The sequence below is a fragment of the Callorhinus ursinus genome, unplaced genomic scaffold (genome assembly GCF_003265705.2).
Source record: "Callorhinus ursinus isolate GAN/ISIS: 27379988/994484 unplaced genomic scaffold, GSC_fseal_2.0 scaffold52, whole genome shotgun sequence".
Lineage (NCBI taxonomy): Eukaryota > Metazoa > Chordata > Mammalia > Carnivora > Otariidae > Callorhinus > Callorhinus ursinus.
The window spans coordinates 8,343,034-8,362,763 of NW_027397114.1; the positions used below are offsets into that span (position 1 = coordinate 8,343,034).

General features: G+C 38.5%; 1 protein-coding gene across 9 annotated transcripts in view; it reads left to right on the top strand.

Moving 5' to 3' along the window:
- Positions 1-19,730, top strand: part of CDK12 (cyclin dependent kinase 12) — a 75,292-nt gene that overhangs the window by 25,263 nt on the left and 30,299 nt on the right. For all 9 annotated transcript variants that reach the window (XR_012375567.1, XR_003205658.2, XR_003205662.2 and 6 more), the window contains exons 7-13: positions 3,232-3,288; positions 4,121-4,222; positions 11,160-11,237; positions 12,130-12,246; positions 12,983-13,114; positions 14,587-14,798; positions 15,694-16,146. Coding sequence is in view for 3 of the 9 variants with exons in the window: in XM_025859464.2 (XP_025715249.1) it covers positions 3,232-3,288; positions 4,121-4,222; positions 11,160-11,237; positions 12,130-12,246; positions 12,983-13,114; positions 14,587-14,798; positions 15,694-16,146 (1,151 nt within the window). In the remaining 6 variants the exon portion in view is untranslated. The remainder of the gene's footprint in view (positions 1-3,231; positions 3,289-4,120; positions 4,223-11,159; positions 11,238-12,129; positions 12,247-12,982; positions 13,115-14,586; positions 14,799-15,693; positions 16,147-19,730) is intronic.

Here is a 19,730-nt window from a genome sequence, read left to right on the forward strand (position 1 = left end):
CAGGTGCTCCGAAAGGAAGGTTATAGATGCAATTAAGATTATATAGGTAAAAGATAGGATGTTAAGTAGCTCCCACCTGATGATTTGTTTGTTTTTTTTTCCTTTTTTTAAAAATTTTTAAAGATTTTATTTATTTGAGAGCGAGACAAAGATAGCAAGAGACAGTATGAATGGGGAGGAGAGGGAGAAGCAGGCTCCCTGCTTAGCAGGGAGCCAGATGCGGAGCCGGATCCTAGGACCCTGGGATCATGACGTGAGCCAAAGGCAGATGCTTTACTGACTGAGCCGTCCAGGTGCCCTATGATTTCTCTTTTCAATGAAGAAGGTCATTTACTGAGAGATGAGAGGGTAGATTAGGAAATATGCTAGGTGCTTCGTGATGTTTAGGTCTAGCCTAATTTTCCATAACTATGTATCTCTTGCCATTTTAACTTTCAGTCCTCTGTACCTTCAGTCTTGGATCATCTCAGGTTCTAAGAGTGAAGATGCTGAGAAATTTGAGGAACGCTTTATGTCTCATTATAGGACTCAAATCTGCTAGTCCTTTTCTTTTTGCTTTTCTTAGAATTTGCTTGTAAATTGAAATAAAAATGACATGATGTTGGGGCAAGTGGATAAGGTGCCCAGTAATCTTTACTAGAAATGGTAAGGGTTGATTTAATGTAAAACTGTATTGCCAGTAGTTGCTTTGTTTTATTTATTTATTTATTAAAGATTTTATTTATTTGAGAGAGAGAACATGAGCGGAGGGGAGAGGCAGAGGGAGAGAGGGAGAAGCAGACTCCTTGCTGAGCGGGAGCCTGATGCGGGGCTCAATCCCCGGACCCTGGGATCAAGACCTGAGCCGAAGGCAGAAACTTAACCAACTGAGCCACCAGCTGCCCCAAGTTACTTTGTTTTAATATTTTTTTTTTTTAAGATTTTAGTTATTTATTCATGAGAGACAGGAGGAGAGAGAGAGAGGGCGAGAGAGAGAGAGAAGCAGAGGGAGAAGCAGGCTCCCAAGGAGCAGGGAGCCCGATGTGGGACTCGATCCCAGGACCCTGGGATCATGACCTGAGCCGAAGGCAGACGCTTAACCATCTGAGCCACCCAGGCGCCCTGTTTTAATATTTTGACACATTGCTCATACTTTGAGGAGCACTTCCTAGCCTAGCCTCTTTTTTTCTCACTTTGTCTCACTTTTCTGTCTGATTTCAGCCAGCCAGGTACCTGAGATAGATATCCCAGTACCTTAAAAAAAGAGTGAGCTGGCTTTTCATTACCTAAGAAGTAACAAAAACAATAAATGTGAAGAATTTAGATAAATATGATTAATCCAAAACAATTAATAGTTTAAGAAGTTTTCTGACATTTTATGTTATAGTTTATTAAAGTATTACTTGACATCACTGTCAAGGACAGAATGCTTAGCAGTGAAACATGCATGTGATTCCTTTAAGGGCATGGTGCTCAAAAGTGTGGTTCTCAGGGGTGCCTGGGTGGCTCAGTCGGTTAAGTGTCTGCATTCAGCTTGGGTCGTGATCCCAGAGTCCTGAGATCAGGCCCTGCATCTGGCTCCCTGTTCGGCGGGGAGTCTGCTTCTCCCTGTCCTGCTGCCTGCCGCTCCCCCCTGCTTGTGCGTATGCTCTCTCTCTCTCTCTGTCAAATGAATAGAATCTTAAAAAAAAAAAGTGATTCTCAGACCAACAGAATTGGCATCATCTATGGGCTTATTAGAAATGCAAGTTCAGGGGTTCCTGGGTGGCTCAGTCGTTAAGCATCTGCCTTCGGCTCAGGTCATGATCCCAGGGTGTGGGGATCAAGCCCCGCATTGGGCTCCCTGCTCCGCGGGAAGCCTGCTTCTCCCTCTCCCTCTGCTGCTCCCCCTGCTTGTGTTTCCTCTCTCGCTGTGTCGCTTTCTGTCAAATAAATAAATAAAATCTTAAAAAGAAAAAAAAAGAAATGCAAGTTCAGGGGCGCCTGAATGGCTCTCTTTTTTTTAATAGATTTCCCTTTTTTTTTTTAAAGATTTTTATTTATTTATTTGAGAGAGAATGAGAGAGCACAAGTGGGGGGAGCAGCAGAGGGAGAAGGAAAAGCAGGCTTCCCGCTGAGCAGGGAGCCTGATGCAGGACTTAATCCCGGGACCCTGAGATCATGACCTGAGCCGAAGGTAGATGCTTAACCCACTGAGCAACTCAGCCACCCCAAGGGTCTGACTCTTGATATTAGCTCAGATCTTGATTTCACAGTCATGAGTTCAAGCCCCATGTTGGGCTCCGTGCCAGGCGTGGAGCCTACTTTAAAAAAAAAAGGAAAAGAAAAATGCAAGTTCATGAGCCATGACCTTCTGACTTGCATCTCTGGGAATGAGGCCCAGGAAACCTTTAATAAGCTTTCCAAGTGATTCTTATTTCATATTAAAGTTTGAGAACCCATCTAAGATCATAGTTGTATATCTTTATGGTATAGGAAGTGATGGCAATATGTTGGTAAAAGGGGCCTCATTCATCATAAAAATCATGTGCTCGGTTCAAAGCCATGTTCCCTGTTTGAAAAAATCTGCTATAGCCATGGTATTACTGTGGTTTACTCATCATTATAAAAAAATAAGTTAAATTATAAAAAAATTGAGACACTAATATAATAATACATATACAGGTAACATTTTATTGTATTTGCTTCCTTTTAATTTTTTTGCTTGAATTATTTTAAAGTAAATTACAGACACCATTATGTTTGACCCTGAATGCTCCAGAAGATTACCTGTTATCTTATAATGCTTAGTTCATATTTTACATTTTTTCACTTATGTTAAAATGTCTTTTGTATAGGTAGTCTGTTCAAACCAGAATTAAAGTTTATAAACTGCATTTGGTTGTTAGGCCTCTTAAATCTCTCAATCTAGAACAGTTCATTACTTTTTTCCCTAATAATAAGCATTTAATCTAGCAGGTTTTAGTGACTGTTGTCTGCCAAGAAATAAGATAAATATTTATTTTATTTAAGGGGTCAAATCCAAAAACACAGTAGTAGTCAAAAAAGAAAACCGTAAGATATTGTAAACCAAAGTAGTCAAAAGAGGTTTAACCTGGGAGAGTGACCATTAAGAACAGAACTAAGAGCATAGGTTAAAATTCATTTTTTGTAATTCCTTTTAACTCCTAAATTCATGCATTACTGTTTAGGTATAATTAGGAGGCAGCTGCTGTTACTTTTATAAAAATAATTTTTTTTTTTGTTTTACAGTGGGCAAATCAAACTAGCAGATTTTGGACTTGCACGGCTCTATAACTCTGAAGAGAGGTGAGGCATTCATCAAAATTACATGTGTGAAAAAAGGGAAAAATCCTTTTTATTCTTGGATATTCTAGTATTCTGCAAGTTGCAATAATTTGTTTCTTAATTTTCTAAATGTGTTCATTCTGTCTAAATTATTGAATCAGCCTTAGACTGAAATAAATCAACCCAAATTGGAATGCACGTTTTTCATCTCCTACTTCTGTCCAGTTTACTTTTTTTTAATTTTTTTATTGTTATGTTAATCACCATATATTACATCATTAGTTTTTGGTGCAGTGTTCCATGATTCATTGTTTGTTCATAACACCCAGTGCTCCATGCAGAACGTGCCCTCCTCAATACCCATCACCAGGCTAACCCATCCCCCTACCCTCCTCCCCTCTAGAACCCTCAGTTTGTTTTTCAGAGTCCATCATCTCTCATGGTTCGTCTCCCCCTCTGACATACTCCCCTTTTCTTCCTCTCCTGTTATCTTCTTCTTTTTCTTTTTTCTTAAAATATGTTGCGTTATTTGTTTCAGAAGTACAGATCTGTGATTCAACAGTCTTGCACAATTCACAGCGCTCACCATAGCACATACCCTCCCCAACGTCTGTCACCCAGCCACCCCATCCCTCCCACCCCCAACCACTCCAGCAACACTCAGTTTGTTTCCTGAGATTAAGAATTCCTCATATCAGTGTCCAGTTTACTTTTGAACTATTAGATTGCTATGGAGCTGTTTTGACAATCCCATTTTCAGTTGGCAGCTATTTCTATTTGCATTTACTTGTACAAGTGTTTTTTCATCAGAAGTTATTGTAAATTTATGTCATAGTTGTTTTTTACATTTCAGTCGCCCTTATACAAACAAAGTCATCACTCTGTGGTACCGACCTCCAGAACTTTTGCTAGGAGAGGAGCGTTATACACCAGCCATTGATGTTTGGAGCTGTGGGTAAGTCTCTCTGTGCTTTCTCTTTTATTTGTAATTTACATGTTGTTGAACTTGTATCTGTTTTCTCTCTATATTGGCTTTTTGTAGCTTTTCCTTAAGTTCAAAGGGATGAGGATAAACTTTTAGCCAGAATTCAGAGAAATCTGTTGAATATTTCCTAATATCAGAGACATACTTTTTTTTAAGAAAAAACATTTCCTCAAATGTCTTTTTTTTTTAACTTAGTTTGAATTGAGATCCAAATACATTCAAATAAGGTCCACAGATTACAATTGATTATCTCAAGTGTTTTAATTATAGCTTCTCCCTCCATCTCTTGGAGGAGCCTCCACATCTTATAATTTCCTTAGAAGAAACTGGATTTTGCTGATTGCATCTTCACTGTGTTTTTGTTATTTGAGCATGGTTCTCTATCCCTATTGTTTCCTGTAAATTGTAGGTGAATTCAAGTTTGATTTCCAATCACCCACTGATCCTGAAACTATTTTACAGGTGGTTTTGAGTACTTCTGATAGATTATAGTCAATGATACATCAAAGTTGGGGGTAGGAGGCATTGGGAGCCTCTGCCCAGAGTACAGACAATAACTAGATATATTACCTCTAGGGAATTTAAAAGCAGTAAAACAATCCAGTACAAATTAGTGTGCTCTTTATTATCACATTATACAGGCAGTTCTAAACAATGTTTGTTAAAATATTCCTCCCTAACAGGGCAGATTTACACACATACATACACACCCCACTTTACATAATATACAGTTATCTCTTTTTGAAATATTATCAGCTATTAATGATCCATCTTCATTAATTCATTTGTGGTTGTTTTGTGATGGTAATATTCTAATTATATTATTCCTTCCTGGGATAAAGTAAACATCTATTTTACAACCCTAGATACAAGTCATATAGAAAAAAGTAGAGATAAACATGTAATTCTTTCATTTTATTCACCAGTTTTTTTTTTTTTTAAGATTTTATTTATTTGAAAGAGAGAGAGAGCATGAGATGGGGGAGGGTCAGAGGGAGAAGCAGACTCCCCGCCAAGCAGGGAGCCCGATGCAGGACTTGATCCCGGGACTCCAGGATCATGACCTGAGCCAAAGGCAGTCGCTTAACCAACTGAGCCACCCAGGCGCCCCTTTATTCACCAGTTTTAAAGATAATGAGGTGGTTTCCTAGTTTCCTAGGAAAGGTTTCCTAGAAGCCTGCTTCTCCCTCTCCCACTCACCCTGCTTATGTTCCCTCTCTTGCTGTGTCTCTCTCTGTCAAATAAATAAATAAAATCTTTAAAAAAAAAAGATAATGAGGTGGTTTCCTAGTATCCTTCAAAGATGACCAAAGAGAGGGTTTAGGGCCTTTTTTTTTTTTTTTTGTTAAAGATTTTATTTATTTGACAGGGAGACACAGCGAGAGAGGGAATACAAGCAGGGGGAGTGGGAGAGGGAGAAGCAGGCTTCCCATGGAGCAGGGAGCTTGATGCAGGGCTTGATCCCAGGACCCCAAGATCATGACCCGAGCCAAAGGCAGACACCTAATGACTGAGCCACCCAGGCGCCCTGGGCTTTTGTGTTTTTTTTGTTTTAATTTTGTTTTGTGTTTTAGTTTCATCATTAACTCTTGGATTTAAAAATTTTTTTTTAAGATCCCTCTATTAAGACAGAGAGAGAGTGCGGGGGAGGGGGAGCAGAGGGAGAGGTAGAGAGAATCCCAAGCAGACTCTCCACTGAGTACAGAGCCTTATGTAGGGCTCAATCCCATGACCTCAAGACCATGACCTGAGCCAAAATCAAGAGTCAAATGGTCAACTGACTGAGCCACCCATGTACCCCAACGTTTTTAATGTGTTTTAATCTTACGGTTATCATCTTATTCCTATTCACATTTTCCAGTGTTTGGTCCGTGGAAGTTTAGTGGGTCCTTCCGACACCCATGGTGTTTGATAAATATAGCCTTCCTTGTTTTCTGGTTCCAAGCTCATCCTGTTCATTTTGTGCCCCATGCCTGGAATCAGCCATTCTCTAAAGAGTCTTAGTTGCTTTTAGGAAAATGATATTTAGAGAATCTGTGTTAGGAACATAGACATTTTTGGGGTGCCTGGGTGACTTAGTGAGTTAAGCATCAGACTTTTTTTTTTTTTTTTAAGATTTTATTTATTCATCTGAGAGAGAGCACACGAAAGCGGGGGTAGTGGCAGAGGGAGAGGGAGAAGCAGGTTCCCTGCCGAGCAGGGAGCTCAACACAGGGCTCAATCCCAGGACCCTGGGATCATGATCTGAGCCAAAAGCAGATGCTTAACCGACTAGGCCACCCAGGCACCCAGACTTGGTCCATTCTATACACAGATAGGGAACCTGGACTTTAGGTTTAGGAGAGTTTGCCCTGGGTCACCTGGTGGTGGAATTGTAGAGCTCACATTTGAACCCAGGCCTTTTGGGTGATGTCATTATATGTCACTGTAGTGTATAAGCCCCCCAACACACACATACACACAACACACTTTCCCCCTTACCTGAATGGCCTCACTAGCTGTTCCATCTCATTATATGTCACTGTAGTGTATAAGCCCCCCAACACACACACACAAATTTCCCCCTTACCTGAATGGCCTCACCAGCTCTTCCATCTCAGCCACCGCTGACCAAGCATCTACCATGCTTCTTCCTGACACTTATATAAATGCCATCCCTAGGAGGTAGCAATTATTGTTGCTTTTTTAACTGTGGGAAAATATACAGATGCCTAACCGACTGAGCCACCCAGACACCCCAGCAGCTGACTCCTGATTTCTGCTCAGGTCGTGTTCTCAGGGTTGTGAGATCATTTTATTTTATTAAGATTTTATTTATTTATTTGAGAGAGAGAGTGAGCAAGAGAGAGAGAAAGCGCATGAGCAAGGGGAGAGGGAGAAGACGAGTCCCCCGCTGAGCAGGGAGCCTGACCCGGGGCTCCATCCCAGGACCCTGTGATCATGACCTGAGCCAAAGGCAGACGCTTAACCAACTGACCCACCTGGGCGCCCCAGAAGTTAGTTAATTGTTTTTGATACTGTATGACTTATGCATATACACTCTGTCCTTGACCTCCATACCTTAGGGTTCTGACATATATACTTGCAAGTGGAGCATATCCTTTTTTCCCATTAATTCCCTCCTGTATTAATGTCAGTCTTTAAAAGGAGCACTACAGGGGTTTTATTTCAAAATTCAATAGGGTGATAGACAAGGAGAGCATAATTTCTGTGGTAGCCTACCCAACTCAACTGAAGCTTTAGTTAAATTTTACTGACTCAAGCTGGGTGTGTTTGTATTCTGGACTATTTGCTTTAACAGTATTAGCATTTAAATTGTTACAGCTAGGCTCTAGAGTTAACACCCCATTAAGATACACAGGGAAAATTCATAGCTCTGTTGGTACTATTACTTCAGTGTGTGCAGCCTGCCACCTCAGTGTAATAGCAAAGTGTTGATTACATAATAATGTCTTCCCCATCAAAGAACTGGAAACTAAAATAAAACACCAAAACACGACTTGGAAATTAAAATTGTAGAAGATTAGACTTTAATTAAAGCCCAGTAACTTCACTGAATTAAGATTTTGCTAGACATTTGATGTGAGCTTACTACTTTGGTGATCCGTGGAAGTCTCTCTGAAGGAGAAACTAGAAAGACTAGTACAAATTATGCCTACATTCTGAAAACCCACCTGGGTTTGTTTTTCTTCTTCCTTATGTTACCAGTTGTGACAACACTATTTGGAATTTGATTCAGTGGTTAATGTTGGAAATAGAGTTAAATTTTACTTTTACTTTTTTTAATTTTTAAAGATTTATTTATTTTAGAGAGAGAGGGGAAGGGGAGGGGCGTAAGGAGAGAAACTCAAGCAGACTCTGCTGAGTGAGGAGCCTGACATAGGGCTCAATCCCACAGCCCTGAGATCATGACCCAAGCTGAAATCCAGAGTCGGATGCTTAACCGACTGAGCTACCCAGGTGTCCCTACTTCTACTTTTCTAATTTCTGGATAAGGTTTGAGTGAATATGAAGTAATACTTTGTCATTTGAGGTTAACAAATGCTAATAGAAAGGTGCTGATAACTTTGAAAACTAGATTTGTTTTGCTTCTCAGATTTAGTCATGGTAAAGAATTCAGGGTAAAACTATAAATACTGCTTTTGTATTTGTAAATCTGATTTCAAAGCACAGGCCAGAGAAGAGATTTTTTTGTCCATTTTCTTTCTTTTCCCACTTTTCAAAAAATGAAGTATTTTAGGAATACAAAAAAGTACAGAGTATTCATGGAGTTTGTTTTCATTTGTTTTGAATTTATGTTGATATGAGGGATAGGTTAAATAGGTGATGGAAATTAAGGAGTACACTTGTGATGAGCACTGGGTGATGTATGGAACTGTTAAATTACTGTATTATACACCTGAAATTAATATAACACTATATGAAAACTTAACTATGTAGGTTAATTTTCATATAATTTCAAATGTACAGAAAAGTTCCTAGAAGAGTACAAAGAACTTTAGTATAGCCTTCATCCATATTTACTAAAATTTTTTAACGTTTTGAGGTGTATAATAAACTGCATATGTTTAAAATGTACAATTTAAGTGTTGACATTTTATATACACAAGTGAAACCATCACCACAACCAAGATAATGATGACTTCTGAAAGTTTCCATGGGTTCCTTTGTAATCTCTCTCACCTGTCCACATTGTACCATTCCTAGGCAACCACTATTCTGCTTTCTATCACTGTAGATTGATTTCCATTTCTAGATTTTTATGTAAATGGAATCATGCTGTATATGTTTTTTCCCTCTTGCATCTTTTACTCCGCATAACTATTTTGAGATTTATTCATGTTAGATTCACTAATTGTTAACATCTTGCCACATTTGCTTTTATATTCGTGTGTGTATATGCACACCACATCTTTTTTCCAGAACTGTTTGAAAGTAGTTGTATATATCGTGCTCTTTCCCTTCTTAATATTTAATGTACATTTTTTAAAAGATTTTATTTATTTATTAGAGAGAGAACACAAGCAGGCGGAGCAGCAGGCAGAGGGAGAGGGAGAATCAGACTCCCTGCTGAGCAGGGAGCTTGATGTGGGGCTCGATCCGGGGCTCAATCCCAAGACCCTGGGATCATGACCTGAGCCGAAGGCAGATGCTCAACCGACTGATCCACCTAGTTGCCCTTAATATACATTTCTTAAGAACAAAGATTTATCTCATATATAATCACAGTACCATTATCAAATTCAGGAAATTTAACATTGATACACTATCTTTTAAGTTGTTGAGCTTACATACCATGTTCTTATTTTTTCAATACCCTAATAATATCCTAGAAACAATACCTCACCTGATAGAGGATTTAATCCAGTATCATGTATTACATTTAGTTCTCATTCTTTTTTTTTTTTTTTTTAACATTTTTAAGATTTATTTATCTTAGCGTGCATGAGTGGGAGAGGGAGAGCGAATCTCAGGCAGACCCCATGCTAAGCTCACGGAGCCCGATGCGGGGCTCTATCCTAGGACCCCAAGATCATGACCTGAGCTGAAACCAAGAGTCGGTTTAACTGACTGCACCACCAAGGTGCCCCTAGTTCTCATTCTTTACTCTGGAACAGTCCTCAGCCTTTGTCTTTCATGACATTTACATTTTTTGTTGTTTTTTGTTTGTTTGTTTTTAAGATTTTAATTATTTATTTGACACAGAGAAAGAGAGATCACAAATAGGCAGAGCAGCAGGCAGAGGGAGAGGGAGAAGCAGGTTCCCTGCTGAGCAGAGAGCCCGATGCGGGGCTTGATCCCAGGGCCCTGGGATCATGACCTGAGCCGAAGGCAGACATCCAACTGGCTGAGCCACCTAGGCACCCCTAGTTCTCATTCTTTACTCTGAAACAGTCCTTAGCCTTTGTCTTTCGTGACACTTGCATTTTTGAAGGACAGACCAGCTACTATATAGATTCAGGTTATAAAGTTTTGGCTAGAATAGTCCATAAGTGTTCCTTTCAGGTTATCACATTTGTGTTTACATGAACCGTTTCCCTCTTATTGGTAATATTAATTTTGGACACTTAATTAAGGTGTTGTCTTTTTCCCTACTAAATAGTTACTAGTTTTCCTTTTGTAATTAAGTAATTTGTGGAGACATATTTGGGGACTTTGTAAATATTTCAGTATAATTTGGAAAACATTTTCAAAATGGAAAGGGCATTTAAGCATATTGTGTTTGAAAGTCCTGTTGAAACTGATACCTGATGACAATAAATGTTTCTTTATAAATACAGTGCTAAGAGGGCTGTAGTATATTGCACATTTTACAGAGCAAATGAGTGGAAAAGCTAATTTGTTTATAGGAACCGCTGAGCATCCTTGTAAAATGGAAGTATGGGTTTTTTAGTCTTTTTTTTTTTTAAGGTGAAATTGATTTTATTTTTTTTTAAAGATTTTATTTATTCATTTGACAGAGACAGTGAGAGAGGAAACACAAGCAGGGGGAGTGGGAGAGGGAGAAGCAGGCTTCCCGCTGAGCAGGGAGCCCAATGCGGGGCTCGATCCCAGGACCCCGGGACCATGACCTGAGCCAAAGGCAGATGCTCAGTGACTGAGCCACCCAGGCGCCCCTAGTCTTTACTTCTTAATTTACAATGGAATTGATAGAAAAGGATTTTGATTCATTTTCTCTGCTTATAGACTTAATAGGTGGCAAAAGTTTGATCTGGTAAATATAAATTCTTTATATCATCTATTCTGACTTCGAGAAATATTTTCTTTTACAGAACTCAGACACTGCAGTTTGGGGCTTATTTACAACATGGTATATCAGATGCAGCCAGATAGACTATAAACGTTTATTGAGACAGGTTAGGCTCTAGGGATATCTCTCTTGACCTCTCAATTTTACTCTTTCTAGATGCATCCTTGGGGAACTGTTCACAAAGAAGCCTATTTTTCAAGCCAATCTGGAACTGGCTCAGCTAGAACTGATCAGGTACAGCTGTGCATGTGCTCTAGGTGCCCAGGTGTGATCAGTGATCGCATCTTCTAATTTCTAATACATTTTGTCCATTCTACTAAATGAGTTTATGTTTCTTATGTCCAAGTAAGTTTCTCAGATTATTTTGTCATGGCTGTAGGTATAAAGAAGTTGCATTCCCCTTTTTTAGGTCTTACTAAAGGTCTTACGTTTGAGGTTCCCCCTTTTTAGACTTTTTAGGTCTTTGTAATTTTTTTTATTCTTCATATAAAAGCATGCCATTTTCAGTGTGGCTGTTTCATTCCTAGGTTAGATTAAGATCAGGTTTATTCAGCAAACAGGCCTTAGTCCTGTTTATAACAAATTCCTTTCTCTGTTAAACTTTAGGATTTAGAAATATGTAAGATAGGTCCTTGCCTTCAAAGAGCTCAGAATTTAGTAAGTGGTACAGCATGTAAACAGATAATTAAAGGTGGTGTATAACTCATTATTTGTTATGCATTAAATTCAGTTTTCTATCAAAATTTCTTAGGCTCTCTTCTGCCAGTTTCCCTTATAGGGACATTATAGGACCAGCTCATCACTTTAATACTACTGAACAGAACAAAATTGATAATGAAAACCTTTATGGAGATTTTAAAAACATGTTTTACAAAACCAAGTATATGGATCATTTTGCACTCTTTTGCCAGGATTTTCTCTTCACTACCTTGTAACCAGTTGTTTCTGTCCTATTCCTTCTGTCCTTAAAGCAGTGAGGTCAGGTTTTACCTTTCTGCATGCCCTCTAATTTAATAAGCCAAGATTCCCCAGACCTCAGGAGGTAATAATTTCTGCTTCTGTAATCTCCAGAATTCACAATGCTGACTCACTTACTTGTTGTTCTGGCTTTTTGCTTTGTTTTCAGTCGACTCTGTGGTAGCCCTTGTCCAGCTGTGTGGCCTGATGTTATCAAGCTGCCCTACTTCAATACCATGAAACCGAAGAAGCAATATAGAAGGCGTCTGCGAGAAGAATTCTCTTTGTGAGTTTGGCAAAAATGTACATTTTGTTTCTGTGTTTAGCTGGTGTTTAGACTTGACTTTTTCTTGGCCTGGGGAGTTAGTGTTGTCCCAACTTATGGCAGCACACCACAGGAAAATATTTTATCTTTGAATAGTATATGAATTTTAGCATACTGCTTTTGTAATTTTCTCTTACGAAGGCTATATTTTTTTTATTTTTTTATGTTTTATTTATTCATTTGAGAGAGAGAGAGCACAAGCAGGGGGAGAGGCAGAGGGAGAAGCAAACTCCCCGCTGAGCTGGGAGCCCAACATGGGGCTCGATCCCAGGACCCAAGCCAAAGGCAGACACTTAACCATCTGAGCCACCGTTTGTTTTTATTTAAGTAATCTCTACACCCAGTGTGGGGCTGGTAGTCACGACCCCGAGATCAAGAGTTGATGGTCTTCCGACTAAGCCAGCCAGGCACCCCTAAAGGCTTTAGATGATGGGAAATCATTTTATTGTGAACAGTATATAAATTTTCTCATAGTCCTTTTGGTCTTCCCACGATAAAAAAGAGAATGGAACTGCTGGCTTCATGTTTTCTACCTGTATTATAGCATTGCATAAATCCTGTGTGGGAGCAAATCTGCTTGCTTGTTTAGCTAGCTCCCTTTCCACAGTTTTACATGGAGCTGGAAATTCAGAGACCTTTGACACAAGGTTACAGGTTTAAGAACTCTGGGGTCATTGTGAACTTGTTCTTTCCACAGCATTCCTTCAGCAGCACTTGATTTACTGGACCACATGCTGACACTAGATCCTAGCAAACGTTGCACAGCTGAACAGACTTTACAGAGTGACTTCCTTAAAGATGTTGAGCTCAGCAAAATGGATCCTCCAGAGTAAGTGCTGCTGGCCAAATAGTGACCCTAAACTTCTCACTAAGCCTGAGGAGATGAGAAGCTCAAAATAATAGGTTTTTAGAAGGAACTGCAAATGGCTAAGTCCAAAATGGAGAGGTGCCCTTGAGTATTATGGTTGATAAGAGGTTTGTTTTATTGCTTTATGTTTTCTTTTTAAATAAGGAATAGATTTAGATATGATATTTGTTCTGACTCAAGCTGTCTTTTTGTCCCTGAATCCCCAGCATATATTGCCCTGTACTACAACTGCTTTTGAAAGTATTCCTTCTAGATTTTGCTCTTACCCATTTCATTTGCTTGAATCTCCTATGTCTGTGGTGACCATGTATAGCCCACATTTGGAAGGACAGTCCTAATTTTAAATAGTTTGCATCACTATCAGGTCATATATCCCGAATTTTGATGTTGAAAATAGGGTCTTTGAATGTCTCTCTCTCATCAGAATCTTCTGTATTTTCTGTATTCTGTAGGATCGTCTGAGGTTCTACATTCATGTTTCACATTTGGCAGATAAAAAGTCTGGTATCTTCGAATTTATCATTGACAGTGTTATAGCTTTCATGTCAGAGTCTTTGCGTATTTTTTTTTCTTACATAAAGAAACTATCTTAAGAAAATACAGTATTTAAAGACTGAGTCGATAGTAACCATAAATCTAACTGTTCCAAAGAAATATCCAGATTCATTTATTGCAGTAGAATTTTGATACATTGAATGTGGCTTGAAATACATAAGCTTTTTACTGAAATTTGGAAGCTCTTATTATAGAGAGAGTTTGACTCTGGTAATCTTTATTGTAATAAGATTTGACTTGCCAGGACTGTTTGTATTATCGAATATGAAGAAATCTGGAAATATATTAAATATATTAAAATATACTAATACCCCACAAAATATTGAGTCATGGAAATTCAGTGGGTAGAAAGAAGAAAAGAACCCGTTTTTTGGTCCTCACAGACCAGATAACACATAAATTGTTTTTACACAAAGGTGATTTAATAATACTATACTTCAATGGTTCACCATCTTGCCTGGACTTTTTGTAGATACTAACAAGCCAGTCATCTCTGTCCTGTTTATTCGCAATTGAAACTTGACCAATAAAGTTCTCCTATATTCTTGTTATACAAAGCCAGAACAGTTATAAGACTTAATTAACTATTTGACTGGAATGTGGGCATTTATATAGTAGGCGTGTCTCTGATATTAGCAAGATCCTTATTTCTCACTGCAGAACTCACTTGGGCTTTTGGACTTTTATTTCCTCAGACTACCATATGCCATGATCCCTTTTACACTGCTACTATCTATTTACTAATATTTCTAGTAATTTTTATGTTATTCTTTCTATTTCCGTCTGCTCTTTGCCTTCACATTTTAATCTCTTGTTCATCCATTCACTCAGTGTTGCAGTCCCACACACATTTCCCCTTTGCTTTGTCTTTTTTGCAGCCTCCCCCACTGGCAGGATTGCCATGAATTATGGAGTAAGAAACGGCGACGACAGCGACAGAGTGGTGTTGTGATAGAAGAGCCACCTCCATCCAAAGCCTCTCGGAAAGAAACTACCTCAGGGACAAGTGCTGAGCCTGTGAAGAACAGCAGCCCAGCACCACCTCAGCCTGCTCCTGGCAAGGTGGAGCCTGGGACTGGGGATGCCATAGGTCAGTTCTGGGATGGAGTTTTTCTGCTTTAAGGACATCAGGGCAGGTTTTGATGGTCAAGTGCAAGGCATTAATAAAGAAGTGACCTCATTATGAGGAGAAGGAGCTAAACCAAGTTTTGTACGTGTGGTCTAGAAAGTCTACAATAGATTATTTTCCTTTCGAGAAAGTGGGAATACTATATCTCAACTAGATGTATAGCATAAATCAGTAAATTGGGCCATATTTAAGGTTCATTTACCCATGGTTCTCTAACATGTAATTTGGAGCTCTGTTTAAGTTAGATTTGTTAAGACCTTCTTAGAATCTAATCATTTAAATTAACAATTGCTATTAAATGTAGTTAGTTCTGTAGAAGGTTATTTGATCTAAATATATCCAAAACTGTGTAATAGGGAACTATTATAGTAAAATAGTTCTCCTCTGGTACCATCAGTTTTTCTGAACTATAGGTATTCTTTCCATGGCTCACTTTCCCTTCCCTGTCCACCTACTAGAGTGGTTTTTAACACTGGCTGCACATTCTAATCAATCTGGGAAGCTTGAAAAGTAAACACTCCTGAACAATTGCCAGATCTCTGGGGATGGAAACTGAGGCATCTGAATTTTACAATCTCTCCTAGTAATTCTGATGTACAATAAGGGTTATAAGTCACTGACCTTGAAGGTAAAATGAAATCACTTTTACTCACAGTACAGAGATGTTTAAGCTTGTTCCTATATTTTTAAGTGAAAATATAAAGAATAACAAATTATCTTGATAATTTATGAAAAATGAGATATTCAAAATGAAACTTCATACATTGAATATTGTAAGTTGTTATTGCCAGTTGAAGAAGGCAAAGGTCCTTAACCTGCCTCATCCTCTTATATTGGCTCCACTGTCTGTCCACAGGCCTCGGTGACATCACACAGCAGTTGAATCAAAGTGAATTGGCAGTGTTACTGAATCTGCTGCAGAGCCAAACCGACCTGAGCATCCCTCAAATGGCTCAGCTGCTTAATATCCACTCTAACCCAGAGATGCAGCAGCAGCTGGAGGCCCTGAACCAGTCCATCAGTGCCCTAACTGAAGCCACTTCCCAGCAGCAGGACTCAGAGCCCATGGCCCCAGAGGAGTCTTTGAAGGAGGCACCTCCTGCCCTAGTGGTCCAGCCTTCAGCAGAACAGACAACCTCTGAAGCTTCAAGCACACCAGCTGACATGCAGAATATGTTGGCAGTTCTTTTGAGTCAGCTGATGAAAACCCAGGAGCCAGCAGGCAGCCTGGAGGAAAACAACAGTGACAAGAACAGTGGGCCACAGGGGCCCCGAAGAACTCCCACAATGCCACAGGAGGAGGCAGCAGGTAAACAGACCGGTCATGAATCTCATTGAGCTCAGGTGCTGTTGATCCTCTTAAAAAATCTCTTTAACATTTTCTTTTTCACATCAGTGGCCTCAGTTTCAGTTTTCTGTAACCTAGTCTACAGGAGAACATAGCACCCAATGATGTATTTCTTGCCCGGCTTCTATTTAAGTCTCAGAGCTTCTCAAAGCACCTTTCATATACTGATTGTTTTTCCATTTCCTAGGAGGTAGGTAAGTAAAGCCTCTGTATTCTAACCCAAGGAAACCACAACCGTAGCTAGTGATACATCTTGAACCACTGTGTGATTGGTAACCAACTAGTACTAGCACTTGAAAATCTGCCTTCCAAATATAAACCATCATCAGATTGTACAGTCAGTTTTACTCTAGTGTAGTGATACTGGATACCAGTCTTACCTGAAAGATATAGTCAAGAAAACTCTAATAAAATGCCATTGTTAATCTCCTGAGAAGTAATTTGGAAATATTTCTAAGTAGATAACTAACACCATACATTTCCTTTCCCCCAAAATTATAGTGTATAAAAATGCTTTTTAAAAATCTGTTTTCCTAAAAGAGACAATTGAACGGATCCCAAATTAGGAAGTGAGCATTACATAAAGAAAAATCTGAAAAAGGAAATATGTTATACCTTGATCTGGCATGACCGCAGCACACAATTTTATTAGAGGAAAGAAAATTTTAAATTTTCTAATTCTGATTTACAGTCTATTTGCAAAATGCTTACTTGTCTGAAAGTGTTTTCATCTCGTTGGAAATTTTCGCTGTCCATGAAGACCCCATGAATTGGGGAATGAGAAGAGACACAAGGGCTGAGGAAGTACACTAACCTTCAACTTTAGGTTGTCCTACATTCACATTTCATATTGGATGGTGCGGAAAGTATATGCTTTTTTTCTACTGGTATACAAATAATATAAGCTATTTTTCACATGTAAAGCTTTTTAAAACTGAAAGATAACATAAAAAAAAATTAACCCCTTTACTTTACAGATAGGGAAACTGAAATCCAGGGAGTTTAAATAAGCCTGCCTATGGTCCCACTTCTGGAACCATATTATTGGCAGAGGCAGAATTAGGACTGGTGTACTTTTCTTAATATGTTTCTTTTTAATGTTTTTTAATTCACTTTGTTACCCTGTCATACTGATTCCAGTTGCTTTTAAGAGACTTTAGAACATGAAATAACAGAAAGCTAATCTAGAATTAAAGCAGGGCTTTTTGCCTCCTCTCCCATACCTTCCTTCTCCTCCCCAACCCCAGCAGAAAAATTCAGCTATAATCAAAATACCTGGAAGAAGTCGTTCAAATTAAATAATACAGTGATTGAAAGAAATTCACCCAATAATTGAGCTAACAAGCTATCAGCCAAATGGTGAGATTGAACTAAAATTAAGGCCTGGCCTATGGCCAGAAATTGTTGGATTTACTTTTCAAAGGAGAGTAAAAATACCACTCCTCATTATTAGCCACCCCTGGATTATCCAGTTCTCCCTTGCTGCCTCTCTTTTGGCCATTTTACCATTCAGTAGCACTTCCACCAGAGGGCAGACTGAATAAGCCAGAGAAGGTGAAAATCTATCACTTTGACTATGTTTAGCTGTTCTTTACTTGTGTGGGGAAAGGATTATGATTGAAATCTAATGAGTCAATTGAAATAAATAAGTTATTTGTACATTTCATTAATACCTCCCTCCGTATCAGACTATTAAGAATTGGTAATATTGTTAACACTAAATCTTATAATAGTATGACTTTTAAAATGTAATCTTTATTTTTTAACTCCTTTAAGAAATTTTATTAGTTCTTTACAATTTATTTGCTTTTCTACGTTGAGGTGGTTTTCATCCTCATACATGTGAATTTGAACTCAAGAATTAGTTCTATTGATACACAGAGTATTTACACAAAAGGCAAAGTTTAAGTATAAAAACTAGTATAGCTGGAAGAATAAGTTTAACTTTGCTCACTTTTGTAGTTAGGCATTTTTAAAGTTGTTTGCCATTGGTATTAAAAAAAAATTGGTGTTTTATTTTATGTATAGTCCAAAACTACTTTTAAATATAACTGGTACTGAGATATTCTTAGGTAGTGAGATATATAGTATTGGCAGCAAAAAGCTCTGAAATCTATAGATGTTTGTAGGCCAGTTAGCTCTCCTTTTTCAGTATGTCTTCTTTTCAGTTGTGAGTTTTCTATAGCTAATTTTTTGTCCTTAAATTCATTTTTACCTACCACCTAGTCAAACAGCCAGTCTGTCAACAAGCAACTTGGGTGGGAACTTTATACAGGGTGGCCAACTCATCTCTGTATTGTCCTGGTTTTAAAACTGAAAGTCAGCAACCTGAGAACCTGCTCAGTCCCAGGCAACTTGGGACTGTTGGCCCTCCTACTTGTATGGTACATAAAGCACCTGAACTTATCCTTCCAGGGCACGACGTTACAATATTATGTTTTCAGAGTACTTTCACCTGCATGCTAAGTGAATACATACTTAACTTTATTGATTGTCTTTGCAAAATATTATTGTGGTAAATATGCTACCAAAATACTTTATAACTAAAAACTATTATTGGTTTGTCTGAGTAATGACTTTTATATCACTAGCTCAGATAATAAAGAATTGACTATATGGACATTTAAAAATATGGTTCCATAGGAAACAGAAAAATCAATCATTTGGAAGATATCCCAAAACATTAAACCTTTTCTTCAGCAGGGTGACTCCCAACTCTTTCAAAGCACTGTTTTGATTGTATTTGGTTTTGTATGTCCTCAAACTCACAACATTTTACAACTCTACTCTCTGACCTTGGCAGGAGTTATCAGACAATGATTGCCAAGCTTAGGCAAATTTAGCCAGCAGTGGGGTTGGGGCATGGGGTTGTGGGAATGTGGGGAGTGGTTCAAGAAAGACAAAGATCTTTGGAAAGACAGAGTATAGTATATAAGTTCAATACATTTCTAAATACTCAGTTCTTGTCACCATCTCCAAGATAAACAGATGTTTATCAACAGCCCATTCATTCTGCATGACATTACGATAAGTGATTTTTTTCATAGCATGGAAAAAAATGCAGGAGGTTGGGAAACAAAATAGAAAATTATTATAGATTAGTCTTTATAATTACTGTAACATAGAAAGCTGAATGACAGAATGGTGGTTATTAATATCCCTTTCTTCAGAATGTGATTATGGGGAGAGGGGACTAAAGTTTGGAGAAGCAAGTGTATATTTATACATGACGGTAATGAAAGGTTTTTTCTTTATTTCATCTCTCCTGTATATTCTTTAAGTTCTATTTCAGGTGTTAACCTTATATCATCAAATGTTCTGTAAAATGTGTTAGCTAAGTCCATGCAAGGTCTCCTATTGTACAGCAAGATTATGTGCTAGAAATGTGACCACAACATGTGTATTATTTCCTCTCATCTTCCTTCTTTCTACTTTATTTTCATTAATGTTTTGATCCAACAGCAAAAAGGGGCGGGAGGCTGCCAACAGCCTACATATTAGAACAGTTCCTTAAGGAAGGAAATGGAGGAAATCTCAGCCAAAAA